Source organism: Crocodylus siamensis, chromosome 1 (assembly GCF_052110815.1).
Source record: "Crocodylus siamensis isolate JL-2025a chromosome 1, ASM5211081v1, whole genome shotgun sequence".
Lineage (NCBI taxonomy): Eukaryota > Metazoa > Chordata > Crocodylia > Crocodylidae > Crocodylus > Crocodylus siamensis.
Window position 1 is genome coordinate 385,614,922 of NC_143395.1, and position 20,672 is coordinate 385,635,593.

The 20,672-nt window shown below is 41.8% G+C and overlaps 1 protein-coding gene across 1 annotated transcript in view; it reads left to right on the plus strand.

Annotated features, from left to right (window-relative positions):
• Nucleotides 1-20,672, plus strand: part of ZDHHC20 (zDHHC palmitoyltransferase 20) — a 75,489-nt gene that overhangs the window by 35,189 nt on the left and 19,628 nt on the right. Inside the window, exons 3-8 of the mRNA XM_090029052.1 lie at nucleotides 1,708-1,802; nucleotides 6,397-6,517; nucleotides 8,526-8,595; nucleotides 9,759-9,791; nucleotides 10,760-10,880; nucleotides 20,166-20,298. Coding sequence (XP_089885178.1) covers nucleotides 1,708-1,802; nucleotides 6,397-6,517; nucleotides 8,526-8,595; nucleotides 9,759-9,791; nucleotides 10,760-10,880; nucleotides 20,166-20,298 — 573 coding nt within the window. The remainder of the gene's footprint in view (nucleotides 1-1,707; nucleotides 1,803-6,396; nucleotides 6,518-8,525; nucleotides 8,596-9,758; nucleotides 9,792-10,759; nucleotides 10,881-20,165; nucleotides 20,299-20,672) is intronic.

Sequence of the window (20,672 nt, forward strand, 5' to 3'; positions counted from 1 at the left end):
TTACAACTCATTTCCGTTTCATACAAGCATACATGTGGTTACATCACTACATTCATCGTATGTATATTATAATTAACTACTTAAGTATGCAGGGCGGAGAGGTAAATATGCATCAGCTAATTAAGCATGCTCAGAGGGTACTATAGGTCACCAAGAGTTTAAACCCCCCCCCTTTCAAGGACACAGTCAGTTGAATCCCAGCTTCTGTAATCTGCATGAGAAAGGCTAGGGAGAAGCTGGGGGAGAGTCTGCGATTTAGTATAAGAAGAGCTGTGGCAAGGCTGGGCAAGGAAAAAAGTCCTTGGCAGTGTTTCTTTCTTATCAGGTGCAAGATGCAAGCTGTGCACTTCTAACAATACTCCATTTCTAACATTATAGTGAGGGAATAAAGCTTCTGTTGCAAAAGTAAAGTCTGCACTCAGTTGACAGGGAACAGGACAGTGAGCAGGCTCAGCTCTCTGCTGCTCTTCAGTTGCTTATTATAAGAAAAGTTACCCCCACCCTTCATTGTTCCCTTCAAAAGCAAGATTTGTATCTTCTTCTGGGGCATGGTGTATGTGAGAAAATACAGTAATAACAAATGCATCAAAATGAACATTTTGTCTTGAAATTAGCTACACCTCTCTTTTTATGTCATTCCCATTTACTCTTCAGTATAGGTTTGACAGTGCTGAGTCTAGCTTGCTCCCCTACCAGTGAGGCATGAGCATGCTATGGAAGTAACAACAATTTTTTAAATTACAGATATTCTTTTTTTTGATTTGGCAGCTGGAAAACAGAATGACCGCACAGTTACATGAAAGAAAAAGTGATAAAAGTAAAAGTTCTTATTTGGATATGCTCCTAGAGACATGAAATGTTGCATCAAGAATTCCCATTAGATCAAGTCACCAACATTTTATGAAGAGCCTTTCCAAGATGGGAACAGACAGGGAACCTATTATATGAAATTGTTGTAAAATTCATGTGGTAAACATTCTTTGTAGATTGAACGTAGGACAGCATTTTTTTTCTTTCTTTTGCTTTAGCACGTAGTGTCAGCTCCATTAGAAATAAAATATCATTTATGATACTGGCATGTGTAACATAACTTTTCTTAGTATGATGCCTACAATATAAGATGCTTTTTCACTTGCTGACAAATTAAATATACTGTACATTAGGAACACAGTTCAACTGGCACTTGCTCTTAGCACAGATCTCAAAGATGATGATTTAAGTGTGTACTTTTAATGTAGATTTAATTTTGGGACATGGGAAAGTGGTGGAGAAGGGTGTAAATCTGGCCATGGTAGATGCACTGTAGGCTTTCATTTAAGTGGCCTGATTCAGAGTGCATATTTCTTTAAGTGGTGGGTTGGTGCAGTCAACAAGTAGTGTTATACCTGATGACTTGGGTGTTTTACAATAAAGTGGGAGTCTGTTTGGGAGATCATCTCAAGACCAAGTTCTTAATCATCATAATTTTAATGTAACCTATGCCATATGAATCGTATCATGTGGCCTATGAAGTGGATTTAAGTAGACACTCTTGATCAGTGCTAATTCTATTCTGGATGAAATGAAAATTTCTTTGAAATTTGATCTTACTGGCTCACTGAAGAAAAATAGCTTGTCTGCACCAAAAATCATTGCTTTTTATGTTTTACTTCTTGCTCTTTTCAGCAGTTCTCACTGAAATCTTATTTGTATTTATTTTTATTGCAGTTGTCTACCTTGTGGTTTTTCATCTGTCGTTTGTCATGTTTGTATGGTCCTATTGGAAGACAATTTTTACACCTCCCGCTTCCCCCTCCAATGAGGTAAATTTGTCAGAAAAATGTCAGTGCTTTTATAAACAGGTTAACTGTTGTTAGTAGCGACACTTGTTTAAAATGCAGTGTATTCACCTTTCTGTTCTCATTAACTAAAATAGTGGAGCATGTTGCCATACCATGAACGTGTTTCATCAAATTACTTTTTGAAACCATTGTCTCATTTACAACCCGGTAGCATTTCTTCAGTTTGAATGTATGTAGTTATTAACTGGCAACAAGTTTGACAACATTTGGACATCTATGCTTGAATAATATGATATGTAAGTATTTGTGATGGTGCTCTACTGTTTTGCAATAGGGCGATTTCATTTGGTATTTTAGAATAAATAAAGCATAATACAGTATCTCAAATTCAGTGATTCAGTTTGTATGCATTTCCATGTAGTTCTGCACTCAAACCTTATGAATGACCTTTTTGGGTAAGAAAATGTATACAGTATGCACCCAGATCTTTAAGAGAACTGAAGTGCCCAATATAAGCCTATTGATTAGGAGCTAGAGCATTTAGTAAATAGCAATTTGTATATGTAAAGATGAACAATAATGTGTTACTACTGTAAAAATGCTAGCTTTATTCAAAGGTAACTAATAATAGTATCCAAAAGGGTTCAGTTAGATGGATTACTCTGACATGATGGTTTTCTTCCTGTTATTCTTTTATAGGAATTTTAAAACTGGTTAATTCCTTTTATAGGAATTTTAAGACTGGGGGTGGGGGAAGGGGTTGTATTTTGGTGGGGTTGACTTTTTCTAAATACTAACTTTTAGCATGAAGCAGACTTTTATGCCTGAAAACTTGCTGGTAGTCAAACAGCAAAATACTTTTTCTGTTCTGATGTACAAGTGTATTCCTGAAAACTAGACTATGGCTGGGAAGGGAGCCAAAGTAAGATTCTGATGTGTAACTGAGCAAAAGTACTGAATGGTTAAGAGATGTTTTCACAGGGAGCTTAGTCTTGGGAGTGATGTTTGGCTTAATTGCATCTGTTTTCTATGATAATGATGAAGCAGTTGGCATGTCTGGTAGATTGTCAGTTGAACTACTATGTTGCTCCAAGAATCAGCAAACTGCATACACTTCTGTAAGCATCAGCCTATGTTTATAATTTTTGCTGTCTGCCTGGACACCTCAGTGATAGAAACTAGGCCTGTGCATAATTTCAACTGGTGTTTTGTTTCAAAGCTGTTTCAATGCGTTTCAAGCTCGAAACAGCAAAAATGAAATGAAATTAAGGCTTCGAAACAGCTTTGAAATGAAACAAGGGCACTTAAAGCTTTTGAAGCCGGGCTCACTTGCAGCTAAACAGAAACTAAGGAGAGGGAGGGGGAAGAAGAAGGGAAGGACTGCTCTGATATTGACATCTAGCTCCCAGTTTGATTCTCCAGCTCTCTGATCATTTCCCCAGCTCTTTCTGCGACAGGAAGACTGTGGTGCTGCTGCTGACTCGAGCCTGCAGTGGTAGCCTGCTGAAACCTGGCGTGCAGATCCGGGGCCCTGTCCCCCTTCCCCTTCCTCTGGAAAAGCTGGGAGAAACAATCAGCTGGGGAACTGAGCTGGGGGCTGAGGGAGTTTGGGTACCTGAACATTCCCCCAGCTCCTTGATCGCTTCCCCCAGCTATTCCTGCAGGGCGTGGGCACCCGGATGATGCAGAATGACAGCAGGCTGCTGCTGCCAGCTGGGGATGATGGCAGCTCTAGGCTATTTCCCCAGCTGGCAGCAGCATCCTGCTGCATCCCCGCCTACAGATCTAGGGGCCTGTGGCCCCCCCCCAGAGCTGGGGGAATGATCAGAGTGCTAGAGAAACAAACCTGGAGCTCCGGCTGACAGAAGGATCTGCTCCAGCTCCAGGACAGTGAGCGGCACCCTGCTGAGCCACACTGCACCCGCCCCATGGGGAAGCTGCCGTGAGGGGAGTGGGGGGGTGATCCCCGCGCTGCGCAGGGAGGTTCTGCCACAAGTGCCTAGAGGCCTGACAGATTTGGTGAGTGTGGGGCTTTTTTTTTTTTTTTTTTTTTAAAGGGCCACACTCACCAGCTGTGGAGCATGTGGATGACAGCATGCTGCTGCTGCCAGCTGGAGCTAGTGCCAACACCCAAGTCTGCCTGATGCAGCCCACACCGAGCACCGGGAAGAACCCAATGCTGGCGTTGGCCCCAACTGGCAGCGGCACCCTGCTGTCATCCCGCACGCAGATCTGGGGACCTGTGCCCGCAGGGAGGGCTGCAGGGCTATGCCAGACTCCTCCTGGGAGGAGCAGGCCCCTGGATCTGTGTGTGGGATGACAGCATGCTGCTGCTGCTGCCGGCAAGTGATACAAGTTTTGCTTTGAACAGTTTGAGGTGCAGTTTCACAGAAACCCCTGCACCTATCTCCTTGAAACTTGGCAGGCTTCATGCCCTTAAAAGAAGCTATCAATACTGCAATTTTCATCTGAATCAGGCAAGAAATGACAAAGTTAGACATTTTTGTGATTTTCCCCATTCTAGCCTATAGGTGAAACGTCGAAACCCATCAAAACAGTTTCGACGAAATGAAACGGAATGGTGCTTTGAAACAGCTGAATGAAATGCTGTCCCTTTGAAACAGCGAAACGAAAGTCGAAATGAAACGGTGCTGTTTTGCGTAGCCCTAATAGAAACCTTCTGCCTACTGGCACCTATGTTCTAGCTAACTGCAGTATAAGTGGCAACATAGTCTCAACTTCTAATATGAGACAAAGAGGTGACCTAGACCTCGAGGCATGTGATTAAGAGAGACCTTGGCAATTTTAATTGAGGAAAAATTAGGTCTCAGCTGTAGGTTATACGTATGTTTTTATGCATGACTTTTACTGGAAAGCCAGCTTCCTCCACAGTCTTCTCTCTGCCTCTGTGTCTGTCACTTATGTTCACATAAGATTTCATAGACATTAGGGCTGGAAGGGACCTCGGAAGATCATAGAGTCCAGCCCCGCCCAAAGGGCAGGAAGTCAGTTGGGGTCATAGGATCCCAGCAAGATATAAGAGGGCATATATCATTCTTTGAGCTGTTTTTAAATCTGATTTAATGTTTTTCCATTGTATAGGAATTGAAATATATGCGTTTTGGTCATTTAAATTACCCTTTCTTGCAAAATAAGTGGCAACCTGTAATCTTACTACTGTACTAAAAAAAGATCTCACCATTGTTCTTGTACTACTGTAATCCCCACACAATTGTAACAAGGAAGAACAGTCAACGTTATGTGAGATTCTAAGGATAGGAAACAAAGGGACTCTTTCTGTTACTAGTTTCATTGAGAGTTACTGGAACCTTGTGTGGAATGTAGATAGCTTTTTGTTGATCTGTAACTTCAGATGCCTATGAACATAATGGGTTATGTCCAGAGAGACCACAGTTATGGGACATATTTTGAAACTTCAGTTTTCAGAATTTAAGGAGTAATACAAGAAGGCAACAACAAAGTCTTCCTCTCCCTATGGTAAAAAGAAAAGTGAAATTGCCTCCATTTGACCCCACTATTGCCCAGCCAACCACTGAGACGCCAAAGAAAATGGAGAATTGCAGGAAAATGCATACAAACTAATTATTCAGAGATAATTGGAGGTAAAGTATGGCTAAAATGATCAAAACTGCCAGTGCTTCCAAGACAGCATCTTCCCTTTGCTGTATAGACATGGGAGTATTTTAACAGTCAGCGCACACAGCCAAAACAAGACTGCCTTCAGGTGGTTCTTGCCAGAAACTCGAAGTTTAGAAGGATGTTGCATGATTCGGAACAAAGAACATTGTGGGCCGTACCCTGTTGGAACTGATTTGAACACCATGGGACATAGCACTGAAATGTATAATACTAGTGAGTGTTAAAAAATCTGTTTCGTATGTGATTACAAATTCTCCAGATTTATTCTGGTAAAGCTGCTAATTCAGTGAGGCCTTGTATGGGTCTTTTAATTTATGCAAGCTTTGTAATTCTTCCTAAGAGCTATGTTGAGATGTCACTGAAGTCAAACCCTTGGTATTAGCTGATGGAGCTTGAGACCATCACTGGTCTTATTAAATGTGCCAGCCATATCCATTCAGCTGAGTTGCAGCTGTGAAAATATAAGCATTTTTCCCAACTTTTAGAAAATGTTTTTTATTCCTTCTGGACCTTCTCCTCCAGCAGGTTAGAGATTGCACAGCAGCCATGGAGCCTGACTCCTCTTTGCAGCAGCAAGTAGCTCTTGCAAAGCCCTCTGAAGTCAGAGATTTATAAACATCACTGGGAAGAGATTAAATGTATGGCTTTATAAAACTCCATCTAGTACAGGGTGAAGTCATGTACTTTCTTCATTGCAAAGGGAAATTGAATAGCTGTAACGAGGGAAAATTCAAACATTATAAAAGCTCAGGTACACAGAGCCAATCCATGTATTTTCAGACTATGTGGAACATGATTCTTGTTTGACCTTATATTACTTACTACCCACAACACCGTGTTTGGGAACATTATAAGCAGATGTTACTGCCTCATTTAGAGGTGAAGCATTTAAAATGTATATTTTAGCTGTGAGATTAAAATCAAAACAAATCTTCATCCTTTTTTCTGTTTGCAGTTTTGCTTGTCAAAAGCTGATAAAGAACAATATGAAAGAGAAGAGAGACCAGAATCCCAGCAAGAAATTTTGCGAAGAGCTGCTAAAGACTTGCCTATCTATACCACAACAGCATCAAGGGGTGAGGTGCACAAAAAAATGTTAATCTAATTCAATAAAACTTATTGATGCTGTGTCGACCATCTGCTAAACAAATACTGAAAGGCCATAACTTCGTATTGCCTGATGAGATGCCAGAGTTCTTTGTCTGTGAATCTTAATAAATAGAATAATTTTCTTGAAAACATCCTTCTTCAATAACAAATTTATCATGAAAATATTTACATTGCAGTCTGCCTGCCATAATGTTAGATAGATTAAAGAAACAGAGTGGGAAGGCTGAATTTTAATCTCTATTCAGTCCCAATTATAGAAAGCATAGTTAAGGCTTGTATTTATTTTCACTACGGTGTTTTATCTGGGAGTAGAGAAGCTAAAGAATTAGTGAATTCTGCTTCCACTATGAACCATAATTCTCTGTACAGAGTTGTTTGGAAAGCTAATATGAAAAGTAAATGCAAAAATAGTTGAAGGATCATAAAGAGTGATTTTTAAACATCACTGTTTAGATTCTCTGAAAATATGAGAATATGAATGACTTCCTCTGATGCCTGAATATACTACTGCTAATTTTTTATAAATACTTCAGTACCCTAAAGCTAGTAGTATTGAAGGTTTATCCAAGGATCTGAGATTTAATTTAGGTAGAACATTTTATAACTTTTAACATTTCCTGTAGAAAGTCATACTCAGTTTTGCCTTGAGGAAATGCATCATTTTTGACTTGGATCTGAGTCCAGGAAGCACTGTTTTCCTCCTTGTTTCCAGCTGCTTTTATTGGGCAGAGGCTATCTAAAAACAACTGGAGAGGAGGAGAAGCCAGCTGAAGTACCGTATTTTTCGGACCATAAGACGCACCGGACCATAAGACGCACCCCTCCTGGAGCCTCAGTCTCTGCGGCAGCAAGTCCCTCCTTCGGACTCCTGCCCCGTCTGTTCCGGCCGGCCATTTTTATTGCCGGCTCCCGGCCACCGGCACGGGCGCCGGCTTCCGGTCTAAACAAGCGGTGGATGTCCCGCTCAGGCTCCGCCGCCTCCGCGGGCAAGCTCCGCCCCGTCTCCCCGGGACACGGCATAAACAAGCGGCGGGTGTCCCGCTCGGGCTCCGCTGCCTCCGCGGGCAAGCTCCGCCCCGTCTCCCCGGGACACACACCTTCGGACCATAAGACGCACCCTCGTTTTCCCCCCACTTTTGGGGGGCAAAAAGTGCGTCTTATGGTCCGAAAAATACGGTATCTGAATAGAGGACTACTAGAGAGTAGGAAAGTAAAAAGCTTACCTTCAAAGAGAGAGAGAGAGAGAGAGAGATGGGATACCCCTGGAGAAAGGAATAAAGATGTTGGGCAGTATGTCAAGAGCAGCATGGGGACTAGGTATCTGGTAACGTGTCCAAAAAAGAAGAAATGAAGCATCAGGGAAGCATGTGCTAAAAGAGGTGCTCAACCTTTCAGCCCTGTGGGCCGGATGAGTGGTGCAGGGGCAGTCTGTGGGCCAGATCACCTGTGGTGTTGGCACCAGGATTGGGCCGTGTGTGCCTGATGTAGAGTGCCCAGTTACATACCCAGCTCTTGGGGGTGCGGGGGCATGGATCCTGAAATACGGCAGCAGGGAAATGGCAGTTAATGTTGCCATCACTTACTGTGCCAAATTTTTGGACCCATGGGCAGCATGGTGGACTAGATAATTTGGCTCTGTGAACTAGGTCTGGCCCACAGGCTGGGGGTTGAGCACCCCTCTGCTAGAGAATCATGGAAGTGGGGGAACAGAACACATTGAACAAAAAACAAAAGAATAAAATATTGCAATGGATAAAGCTAAGTCTACTATTACATTTTCCCCTTTGGACTCTTGTTGCCATAGCAATCTGATACGATTCAGAGTGGGCAGGTCCAAGAATGGAAGAAGGAGATGTCTTTTGAGACCATCTTTTAAGATGAGATTTCTGCTATGAAGCAATAGAGAATTTAATGTGTGTAATTTAACTTTACAAAGAACTATTTAATAAATTGACTTTTAAAATTTGGACACAGCCATCAGATATTGTGATCGATGCCAACTCATCAAACCTGATCGCTGTCACCACTGTTCTGCATGTGATGTGTAAGTAATTGTGTCTCCTGTTTGAATTCTTATTTTATAAATGTGTGCCTTTTTTCACTGTGTGCCAGTCTGCATAATAGTAGGTCTACAGTCTCGTCCATCTACCAGATCTTAGAGCTGGGTTTCATGTAAATAGTGAAAATCTGTATTACCTATACTGGAACTGCAACAGTTCTAGTAAATATGAAGGCTTATGGACCATAGAAGTTAGGGCAGAATTTTTTGTAAAACGCATTCATTCTAAAAGATCTTATTTGAGTGGAGGGAGTCCAGTCTGTGGGAGAAGTGCCACCAGAAGTTTCTGCTGTATAACTGAGTGCTAGCCTGCTCCTGTTCTAGTCACATATGTTTATGCTATAGGAGTTACAATGTTGTTTTAGGGGAGTTACAGTAAAATTGAAGATTTTCATTGCTTCAGAGGTCTTTATTATCCTCTAGATGACTCCTGCTGCACCAAAAAAATCTGTTGTAGGCTACTAGAGACTGGGGAAACTGTAAAATAGACTTCAGAAGCTAAACTTGGGAAATTTTTAATTAAGAAACCTGGTGAACATTGCATGTTAGTCTTGCAGCTAATATGAAGCATAGTGAGAAACCTAATGAATGCATGTGCTTGTTTAGTACAACAAAGCCAAAGGATAGCAAATTCAAAGCGGGGAGAAAATGGAATATAAACCACTGAAGTGATTTACATACTTTCTTCATCTTCTTCCATGCACCCAAAGCTCTTTTTCTGTTTGGCGTTTAATAGACTTGATCGAGTGCCACACTAAAGTATTTATCTACAGTAGCTCTAGAGAGTGCTGATTATTAAATCAATCTTTATAAGATGATGAATTTCCAATGTCATACTCCAATGATGAAGTGACTTGGTGCTCTGTAAAAATAGTGTATATGGTCTGTGAAAACAGAGGGTACTTTGTGTTGCTGAATAGCAGCCCTTGTTGATTTAAAGGGGCTTTTTTGACTGGCTCTTTTTAGTCCCATCTAGTCTTCCTGGGAGGTATGGCAAACTCTGATATGGGGGTTGTACTTGGAAGGACAGAGTTGATAAGTAAAAAATAAAATTAAAAAGTTATTGTGGATCTGGAGGAAATTCTAGGCCAGATTATTTTAAAAATAAAGTGTATGTTTTTATTGAAAAAGGCCTTTTTCTTTTTCAGATGTGTACTAAAAATGGACCATCATTGTCCTTGGTATGGTTTTTTGTTTGTTTGTGTTTAATTACCATAACTCATGAAAACAATGGGTCAGCTCGACGTTCTGTTAGGCAGATTTAAGTATAGAACAAATCCACTTATTTCAGTGGAATTTCTCTACATTATGGCATATGTAAATGAGAAACAGCATTTTCCCCTTCATGTCTGATTTGCATGCAATAGATTGGGATTGGGGGTCTAAGAAAATAAAAATGTATTTAGTTTAGTGATCTTATGTGTAAATACACAAAAGAGATGACCAGTTTTGAAAGAGATGAGATACTGATGAGCTGCTCTTTAGTTGTGCTTAGTTGAATACTGTGTATGGCAAAAAAATAGCAACCATCTGTTACTTAATTGACTGACTTCATGTAGGAATTGAATTGCACACAGCTATCACATAGGATTAGTTCACTGGGATTTCTAATATTGTTTTCACTTAGGTTCCTGGAGTGCAGGGAATAAAACCTTGACATTCAGTGTCTGTTCAGTATCATGAAATGAAGTAAACATGATGCATTGTCCAAGCCAATAATGCTAGCAAGGGCAGCCATTATTATAGGTGTTCTAGGGCCTTACATAACGCCCACTGAAGCTGCCGTTACCTTCAGTGGAGTAGGCCCCTAATTTCTGACAGGAAGCATGACGTGACCTTTTGCCAGATCGATACTTTACGTAACAAAATCTGCCTAAAATGGTGCTTGTTGCCAGCTGAGTTTTGTTCAGCAAAGCTGGTGGACAGGAGGGGGAGGTTGGGAGAGATACCTAGATCACATACCTGAGGGAAGACACCATTTTAAAATCTACATTTTAAACAAATTTCTGAGCTGGTTTGCTTGTTTTTAGTATCTATTTTTTGATTGGAAGAAATTGTTCCAATTGATAGCCTGCTGGAATCAAACAGTAACACTTCACAGATGTATACATCTTGCTAACCTATTGGTCTCTATCTCTCTCTTTTCTAGGGTGAATAACTGCGTGGGATTTTCTAACTACAAATTCTTCCTCCTGTTTTTAATGTACTCCTTACTATACTGTCTGTTCGTTGCTGCTACAGTCTTGCAGTACTTTATAAAGTTTTGGACAGTAAGTTTTGGGGTTTTTGTTAAATTTGCATGCATTTTTGAAGACCTTTACAGACCCTCATGTGCTCAGTCATTTTTACTCTATTTCATGGATCATTCTCATCACCAGCACCAGTCAAGGTGACCTGAAGCAAGAGCACTTTCTGAATTGAAATTAATTAATTAAGTTGTATGTTGAATAAGGTACAAACATTGGGGGAAGAAACTTCAATAGTAATAATAGTGTATAACTTCTCTGATCCATCAAAATTGAGCATCACAGCTCAGTTTTTCTGAATACATGTGCTGAGTACTTACTGACAGAGAACTGGTTAGAATTAAACTATAGAATAAGAGAAGCAATGACAAATATGTCAAATTTTAATTTATGGATGTTTTTTGAGAGAAGAGGCAGCTAAATTTACCTGTTCACTGTGAGTCTGCTCAGCTGTAATACAGAGTACAGACAGTTGCAAATTTCAGTTTGAGATTAAGTAGCTCTTGCTGACCTGACATGTCTAATATAAGTTTTGCCTAGTAGATGCAGTGTTGCTGCTACTTTTTTTGCAAAATTATCAATGCCCCTATGTTATATCAATATAGATATGAATCTATATTTCTTGCCTTAAGAACTCCATTCAAATAGGTTTATGTAACGTGAAAACAACCTTGTGCATGAGTATTTATGCCAGCTGTGTCTCAGTCAATAATTTGCATTTCCTTCTCCTGCCTGTAAAAACTTTCTATGGGCCTATCCTAACAGACTAGAGAGAACAGGGTGTAGCTACCTTCAGAATATTACTGTAATGCTACTGCAAAATAATGAATTGCTGCTGATTCTTCCAGTCAAAGGCTCTCTTGCATTTTTTTAAATTTTATAATGGCAGTTACCTCTTAGACACAAGCTGCCATCTGTATAGCTGTGAAAAGCAGTAATTATCCTCGTAGTTGTAAGGATGACAGATCTTGGAGCAAAAAGATATATTCAACTCAGGATTTTTCTGTTAGCATAAAAGAAACTAGAGGATATATTCAGAATAGCAATACTTTAAGACAACTGTTTGCATCATTTACCTTTTAGAAACCAAACATTATATTATTTCAGTGTTATTTAGGGTTGAAACCCTAACCTTGCAAAGTATTATTGGTCTAATCTACCCTCTTGGGTAGATTAGATTACCCTAATTATTCTCTTGCCACTGTCCATTAACAGAGAGCCAAAGAACTCCATGAATTTAGGTTTCTGACACATTCACTAAATGGCACAATGGGATATGTTCCACAATCCCAACGGTCATGTCTTCTGCCATGCCACACATGTATGACAAGTTGTGCAGTTTTGGGATTGGGGATCAGGTCCCAATCACGCTGTTATTGTTTGCTGATACAGGCATCATGATCCCAGACTCCCCCTGCAACAGCGAGTTGGTATCTGGTGAACCAATGCAGTCTTGGGACTGCGTGAGTCAGCTGATTGTGGATTAGAGTCTTCAAAGTGTACTGGGGCCGTTCCCAGAGCTATGCCATGCAGCCAGCATCAGGCTGCCTGGCAGGGACCTGCCACATGTTCAGTTTAAGGTGCAGTAGAAACCACAAAATTACACATTTTGTGGAATAATTCTCCGTTATTTCCTGTTTTGTTGTGCCATTAATTTCTGGAATGCGTGGCTGGTTCCTGGTTATGATGTAATTATTTGGTTAATTGCATCTTAACTGTAGTGTCTGCCCAGGGGCCTTAGTGTTTCAATAACTTACAGAACTGCAGTCTCCAAATTATGCATTCAGTTGAGGTTTTACTGATTTAATTCTAGGGTTGTTGGGGGTTTTTTTTTATTTAAGTGGTATGAATCTGGTATTTAGTCTTATTGATTATATACTACTTAATCTTTAATGAATTTGAGCACATGCTAATACTAGACATTGCAGAACAGGGAGGCAAATGAGTTACATACTTTTTCTATTTTTAAGAGAGTAATTTTAGATGAGGGCCCATGTACTGTACAGGTCAGTGTGTGAGCAAACCAGGAGCAAAGGGAATGGTTTTGCTTTGTCACCTCACTTCATGCATCCTTTTATAGTGAAACTTCTCTAGACATGTGGATGTAACAAGCATTTAATGCCAGCATTTACATCAAGCCTCTGCCAAAGCCCATTGGACTCTATACAAAAGCAGATTTCTGAGTGGAGAAAGGAAGCTTAAGAGCTGCTTACAAAATCAGTGACTGAAATGTTCACTGAATTAATGCATTGCTTCTGAAAAGTGACTGTTTGGAAAGTGAAGTTCCATTTTTTTCAGCAGCACTTCTTTTGTATATTGAATGAGCTCTGCTTTCCACTAGTGACTAAAAATAAGCATTTGGTGCTGCAGAGTCAGCACGCTTAGAAAAATTGAGCACTATTCCATCTTGTACATCAACCAAAGAGTTATTTTGATTATCAGATTGCCCAGGTGTCCCTCTGAGCCTGATTTTGTCTGCAAAATCTTTAATACATTCTGGCTCAGCTGTCAGACTGTAATCATTTTGTTGGACTTGCAGTAGGGAAAAACACCTTTTTAATTGCAACCTTGTATATAGTATAAGCTGGGAACTGAGAGACAAAAACCAAAAAAATTCATGAAATCTATACCATTTTTATAATCATGTTTCAAAATAGAAGTGCATCTAATACCTATATTCAAGTCCTGAATCTTAGCTATTTAAAATTTTCATGAGAACAAGTAGATCATTTTTACTTCTACAGACAAGTTGCGGTACCACTAGTCAGTAGGGCTTATGAAAGTCACTTGTCTGTATTATGCAGGAAGGCTGTTCGGGTTTGCTTGTTTGTTCTAAGCCTTGATTGTTTTACGTGGCTAAAAAAACTATAGCCCATATGGTTGAAAGGTGAGCCTTACAAATAGAAATCAAGTGTTCTAATGCAATGCTGACCCAGGACTGCTGACTTCAGTGCCTCTGCTTATCTTGCCAATACTGCAAAGGGAACATTGACCAAGCTGGTCAGTTTTAATTGTGGCTCTTCGGATCTTTTGAGGCAAAACTGGCATGAAAATGTTCCAGGTGAAACTTCCTCTGCTGAAACCTGAGGAACATACAAGAATGGGCAGGCTATTGACTGGGAAGAAGGATCCTAGAATGTTACGTGGAAGGAGACCTATACATTGGATGAATTAGCTGTTGCTGGGCTTTGGGCCCAGACATGGAGAGAGACTGTTGCTTTCTTCCTTCCAGCACCCAATGGAGAAGATGTCTGCAAACTTATAAAGCATGTATGAGCTATAGTCTACAAAGATTGAACCATCAAGCTTGGTCTAGCAACAGCAGCTTCCCAGTAGGAAGCCAATCAACTTTATTCACAGAAGATACCGGTCAGGGAAGAGTTGGGAGAGTTTAGGTTCCTAGCTGGCCATTGTTACTGGCCCCAGGGTGTTAGCTATTAGGTGTCTGGAAAAGCCTTTTTATATGAAGAAGCAGGAGGGTGCATGGAATTGGAAGACAGGGAGACATGAGAGATGAAAAATATCCCTTGGCTGAGGAGGGAAGGTGGAGTAATGGTAAAAGTTTACATTATTGTTGTTCTCAGATGTCTGGGGCCTTGTAATGCTGGGCATTGTCAGAAAAGACAATCCTTGTCCCCAAGCTGTAGGATGCTGCACAGATGGGGAGGCAGTGAGGAAGCTGATATTGAAAACAACACAGGAAGTATGGTATTATGGAAAGACCACAGGAAAAAAGGGAGCCAGGAAGGAAAAGAGTAAATCGCAAAAGTAAGAGCAAGAAACAGTTTGTGTGAAGTCTTATTAACTAGAAAGCTAATTGACAATCTTCATAACAGTAAATGGAGCAGGACTGTTTCAGAAGGGAGATTTTCCCTTCTAATTGCTAAGGAGATAATAGCACAAGGGTTTTTCACACTAGCTTTGAGCTAATGGGTAACAAGTAACTTGGTGGGTTTTTTTCCAGCCCAGATCATCAGCAATTTATAATTCTTGCAAACCTGTATTCTGCCACTAGCAGGTAGGATTGCTCTTGGACAGAGTAATGCAAATCCCACAACAGTCAGGGATTTTTTTGGCCCCTTCCCCATCCTTGGTCTAATTCTTAACAGTGGAGGAGATCCCATGCCTTGTAACAAAGCTCGCTATAGTTATACTATGTTTGCATGACACCCCCAGATACCTGAACATCAGCAGTACAGACTCTGCAAATATTGTACACTTACCTGCCACCTGAATCTCCCTTACTGAAAAACTGTACATCTTCCTCACATGCCACAGAGGATTTTTATAACATCTTTTCGTCAAAGTATTGTACAGAGCATTTTTAGGAATTATTACTGTAATGATAAGGTAGATGGAGGCCTAGCTACAGTTCAGATCTTGCTTGTGCCTTGATGTGGATGTTAGACTCTGTCTTAGAGATCAGAGGAAGCAGAATGTTCTTGTTAGTCTAAGATTTTCATTCCTCTCAGGGTAATCACTCAAGAGGATTAGACAAGACCTTAGTTTAATAAGATGTGTATAACATGAGTAGCCATAGCTCTGAATAGTAGCAGTGGCTGAAAACTTAGTCCTTGTTTACTTATTTCCACATTGCATGCTTTGTTTATATCTGAATACAGTCCTCTTACTACTTGGCCCTTTGGGTCATTAAGCCTGTGTTTCCAGCTGTGCTAAATACCTTGCGCCTATCGGATATTCTGCCGAACTCCATAATTATTTGGAAATCCTGAGCATGGGCTAAATAAAGCTTACTTGCAGCTGAAGAGCTCAGGCTTCTGAAAATACAGAATAGATCAGTAAAGGCTTCTGACTGATTCTAGAAATCAATAATGAAACCCATAGGTAAGACTTGATTTTTCAGTAGTGACAAATAAGTGTTTGTGCTAGTAGTGCTGTGGCTCTTGTAGGGGTAAGCAAGCCACTGAGGCCAGGGCATTAAAAACAAGTGCCCAGCTCAACACCTTAAGTGGGTTTGACTTTCAAAAGCGTTGAGCACTTGGCACGGAAACATCTCTGACATCCATTTCTAAAAATCCTGGCTTTGCAATGCTGTCAGATGAATCTTACTATGCTGTGAACTCTTTCTGAAGGAATCAGGATCCAAGCCACTTAGACTACTAATAGGGGAAATAGGATTTAGACTGGAGCAAGGCCTTTACTAAGAACTCCTCTACACCCCAAGAACAGGTCTTCATAATGAACAATCCGGCATATTTTGAAGTTCCACTGCTTCACGGTTCTGACAATAGCTTTTTCTATTTTTTTTAATCGGCCTGCAGACTCTGACAGAACTTTGGTTATTCTATTCTGTAACTTTATTCCATGTGTGGAGCCCTATCTTTAAATTGACAATATGAGACTCAAAAAGATGGCAGCCTATGTTGGATTGGAAAGCTTTGATTTCCTGAGCATGAATATCAGCACTAGAGCAGGGACGGGCAATTATTTTGAGCAGAGGGCTGCTTACCCAGTTTTGGCAGGCTGTTGAGGGCCGCATGGCTAGCCCTGCCCCTTGACATGTGCCCCACCCCCTGGTCACCATCTTGGGGCCAATGTCCCAGTGTCTTGAGAGCAATGTCCCAGGGCCAGCACCAGTGGGGCCCAGAGCAGGGCAGAGGCTGGCAAGGGTCTGTGGAGCTGGGCTGGGCTGCACCAGCAGGGAGTGGGGAGCTGGCCCAACTCCATAGAGTCCCAGCCAGCGGGGACCCTGCGCTCCTGCCACCCTGCTCTGGGCCCCACCGGCACTGGCCCCAGGACACCTGTGTGGGCCCTGTGCTCCCACTGGCTCCCCACCCACTCACACCCAGTGCCCACCAGCCCTGTGGTTCAAGCAAGCAGCAGCGCACAGCCCCGGCCCCTTGCTTGCTGGCAGGGAAGAAGTTGGTGCTGAGCATGGGGAAAAGTGGCCCCTCACCTGCCCCACGGCCGGTGCCCTGTGTTGCAGACACAGGCAGCCCCAGGCAGGCTGTGAGCGGCTGCAGCGCAGGGCACTGGCCATGGGGCAGGCAAGGGGCCGCTTTTCCCTGCGTTCAGCACCAGCTTGTAACCCGGCCCCACTGCCAGCTTGGCAGTGGGGCTGGGTTACCAGGTGGTGCTGAGTGCAGCGGGGGCGGGAAACAGCCCCTCGCCCACCCCATAGCCGGCGCCCCACGCTGCAGCTGCTCACAGCCTGCCTGGGGCTGCCTGTGCCTGCTCCAGACAGCCCTGCGGGCTGCGAGTGCCTGCAGTGCAGGGTGCCAGCCATGGAGCGGGTGAGGGGCCGCTTTTCTCCATGCAGCAAAGAAGTCCAGGGAAGAGCTGAGTGTGGGGGGGAAGTGACCCCTCCCACGCCTGGTGCCCCACGCTCCAGGTGCTCGCAGCCCACATCAGGCTGTCCAGAGTGAGCACAGGCAGCCCCACCCAGGCTGCAGCACAGGACACTGGGTGTGTGTGTGGGGGGGCTGCTTTCCCCCCATGCTCCTTCCCTGCCTGGGGTCCCACACCCTTACCTGAGCTTCCCAACCCAGAAACCCCGGCAGGGGCTTTCAGCTTAGGGGCAGGCCCTGCTGTTGTTGGGGACCGCTGGGCTTCCCCTGGGTCCTACTGCCCTTGGTTCCTGTCATTTTTGACAGGAACCAAGGGCAGAGAAATATAAATTTTCCAATTTTTTTTAGGGGCCCTGCGGGCTGGATAGAATGGCCTCACAGGCCAGATCCGGCCCGCAGGCCATACTTTGCCCACCCCTGCACTAGTGTCACCCTCAATTAACTCTGGTGTCATGGGATTGAAAAATGGCTTTTATCCCCTTTGGTGTGAGGTGTGGGGAAGAAAATTAAAAAAAAAAAAATGAAAGAGAACACAAATGAAACCATCTCTGCATAAGGATACTGGCAAGTCGAGAGGCCAGGGTAAGGTGGTGGCAGAAAGAACTGTGTTTGGAGCTTGCCGTTTGTCCAGTTTTGCCTAGAATAGGATGAAAGGTGTGAGGTTGGCTAATGCATCCTAACATATTTTAAAAGTCTACCTTGTCTTGTCTACATGTGCTAAATTGGTTGAGATTAAACTTGGAGGAAGCCTAGGCTTTTATTAGCTGTATAGGCGACTGGTAGGGGATACATGAGGGTGCATGTGCCCCTCCTGACGGCCAACACTGATGCTGTTGGTAGGGGTGGTTCCCCCCCCCTACAGGGTCAGTGGCTTCCCCACCAGGTTCAGGAGGCACCAGTCGCTCATGGCTGTTTTCACATATGTTAAAGGCAGCAGGCCTTGTCTCTGCACTGAACTCTTAAAATGCTAGTACATGTTTGATAATGTACCATCACACCTGAAATCCTAGTTTAGATAAGACTACTGTTGGAGGAGAAGAAGCCTACAGTTTTTGGTTGTTATTTTTTTTCCTTATCCTGTAGGAGGCATCAGGATCATTGTGAACTCTGTGTTGTCAATATGTTACACCAGAAAGGGTCTTAGTGCAAGGAAAGAGGGAAGAGTAGTTTTTCTTGTGCCATTTTTCTTTAATAAAGTAAAATAAAGACGAGAAAGCAATCAGTTTTATTGTGCCTTAACAAGAGCCTGTTCCTTAAAAGCTGTACATCCCCTTACACCTGAAAAACAAGCAAATCCTGTTTGAGTGGAAAACATTTCCCTCCTTGTATTTACAAAACCCCTACATGACTCCTACATCCTCTGGTGATGAGTGTGTTGGAAATGCCTGTAGATTTATAATAGTTAAATTCTGCAGCTGTTGTTCAGCTAGAGTATGCCAAGCTTGAGTTGTTCTTCCCATGAGTATTGTGCCCACATTTTAGTAGTAATATACTTTAATTATAAAATTAAAAGATAAATAAATGAAAACTACTTGTAGAGTGAGCATTAGATGCAGCTGTGTTTTGAAAGCTGATGAAACATGCTAAATGCTGCCCATGCTTGATATAAATATTACTGATTATACACGTCGGTAGCAAGCTTCAGGATTTAAAATAAGTTGGCAATGTACTTCAGTCCTATTACCCCTGCGAATGAAGGCTAAGACATCTGATGGGCATTGGAGCTCTGCACGTTTTAGAGCACATGTGCACACAAATCATCTCTTTCCTAACAAAGCCTGTGCTGCTTTCCAACATTTGCATTGAAGTGATATTGGTATTTAATAAATTGTCTTTGTTTGTACAAAGCTTTGCCGCAGGAAATCTGCAGAGAATTGTCCAAAGGTAAAATCCAATGTTGATGTGGTTAATTTAAAGAATTGTTCCTACTGTGCCTTTTCTAGTTCTCTCCGTGGCAGCTCCTGTTGTTTCCTAAAGGAGGGAAGCTTTTAATCTCCTTTTTTCTGTATAAGAGAGGTGATATGAAGTGTGTCTATGTGTGTGGTTGTTGCAATTAGTGTCTAGAAAAGAGATTTGTTGTTGGATAAGTATATGTTGAATGGGCTGATAGAAAAAGAAATGGTAATGCCAACTAAATCTCAGTAGAAATAGACTGTCTTGTATCTAGTGCTGTTAAAGGTCAGCTGCCTAAAATGAGTGAGTTTTTGAGCTTATGTAAATGAGCCGTCTTTAAAAAATACTATTTAGCTCTTGAAGGTATACAGCAAAGCCTAAAGCCAGAGGGAAGAAATGTAACGTAATTTTTTATTTTTTTTAAATCCCACTTATATAAAAGTATTATCAAGAAAAGCTGGTTTCTGTGAAAACACAGTTACCATAATTTTGCCATTGACACAGGCCTAAAATGTTTGTTGTGGGTGTGCTGTGTTCTACGTTACTATTTGACTGCTTAAAGACCGCTTGACTTTAGGAGCCTGTAATTTCCAAGACCTTAAGTGTGTGAGGCAATTAAGCCTGTATAATTAAACCAGTTCCCCTCTCCTTTCATGCTCTCTGCTTTGGGTGTGTGTTGAAAGGACACTGTCAACTTAAAAATCTGCTTTTTGAAATAGCTCTTAAATAAAGTAGGTTGAGGTACATGTTGTTGAGGTTCCCTCTGTTGCTCCTTGTAGCGTCAGATCCAAATTTTTGTTTTTAAGTATAATTTCTCACCACGATTGCTGTGCAGAAAGCAGCACCAGAAGAGGAATAGGTTGTACTGGGAATGTAGTCAGCTCTACAAAGCAAATGCTTCTTACTTCTAGTCATTACTGCCTTATACTAGCTTTACATAATAGGGAAAAGAAACCTTATTTAAAAAGATTTGCATAATGTTGAGTGAAGGGGGCAAAAGCTTCACAAGTTAAGCACAGAAAAAAAGTTCAAGAATGATGCTGGATTATTTACTAAAAAGTGTTAATTTTAAATCTTTATCTTTATTTTTTCTTTCTTTTCTCCCCAGAACGAACTGCCAGACACACAGGCGAAATTCCATGTACTTTTCCTTTTCTTTGTGGCTGCCATGTTCTTCATCAGCATACTATCACTTTTCAGCTACCACTGCTGGCTAGTTGGCAAAAACAGATCAACAATAGGTCAGTTAATGGGAATATGTAGCTGTCATTTGTTTGGAAATCTAAATATTGTTCTGAACATGAGGTATACAGGATGTAGCATAACATTTAGGGAAAATTTAAAAATCTCATGAAATGTGGAACTTTTGGGGTGGAAATAACCAAAAAATTAAAAAAGAGTTTACTGCAGAGTCTGTTGCAAGATGATGGCATGTAGTGTGGCCACTGTGCACAGCCAAAGTTATGGTCCATAGCTGATCACGCAGGTTGTTCATTTTCTGATCCCTGAATAGGGCCAGTTTCTATTGCATTTTTATGTAGTGTTGAGTATAGGCCCCAAATTCCTGATTCAACGTGCTGCCATTGCATAACTTCTATCCGGCAGCTGTAATTGG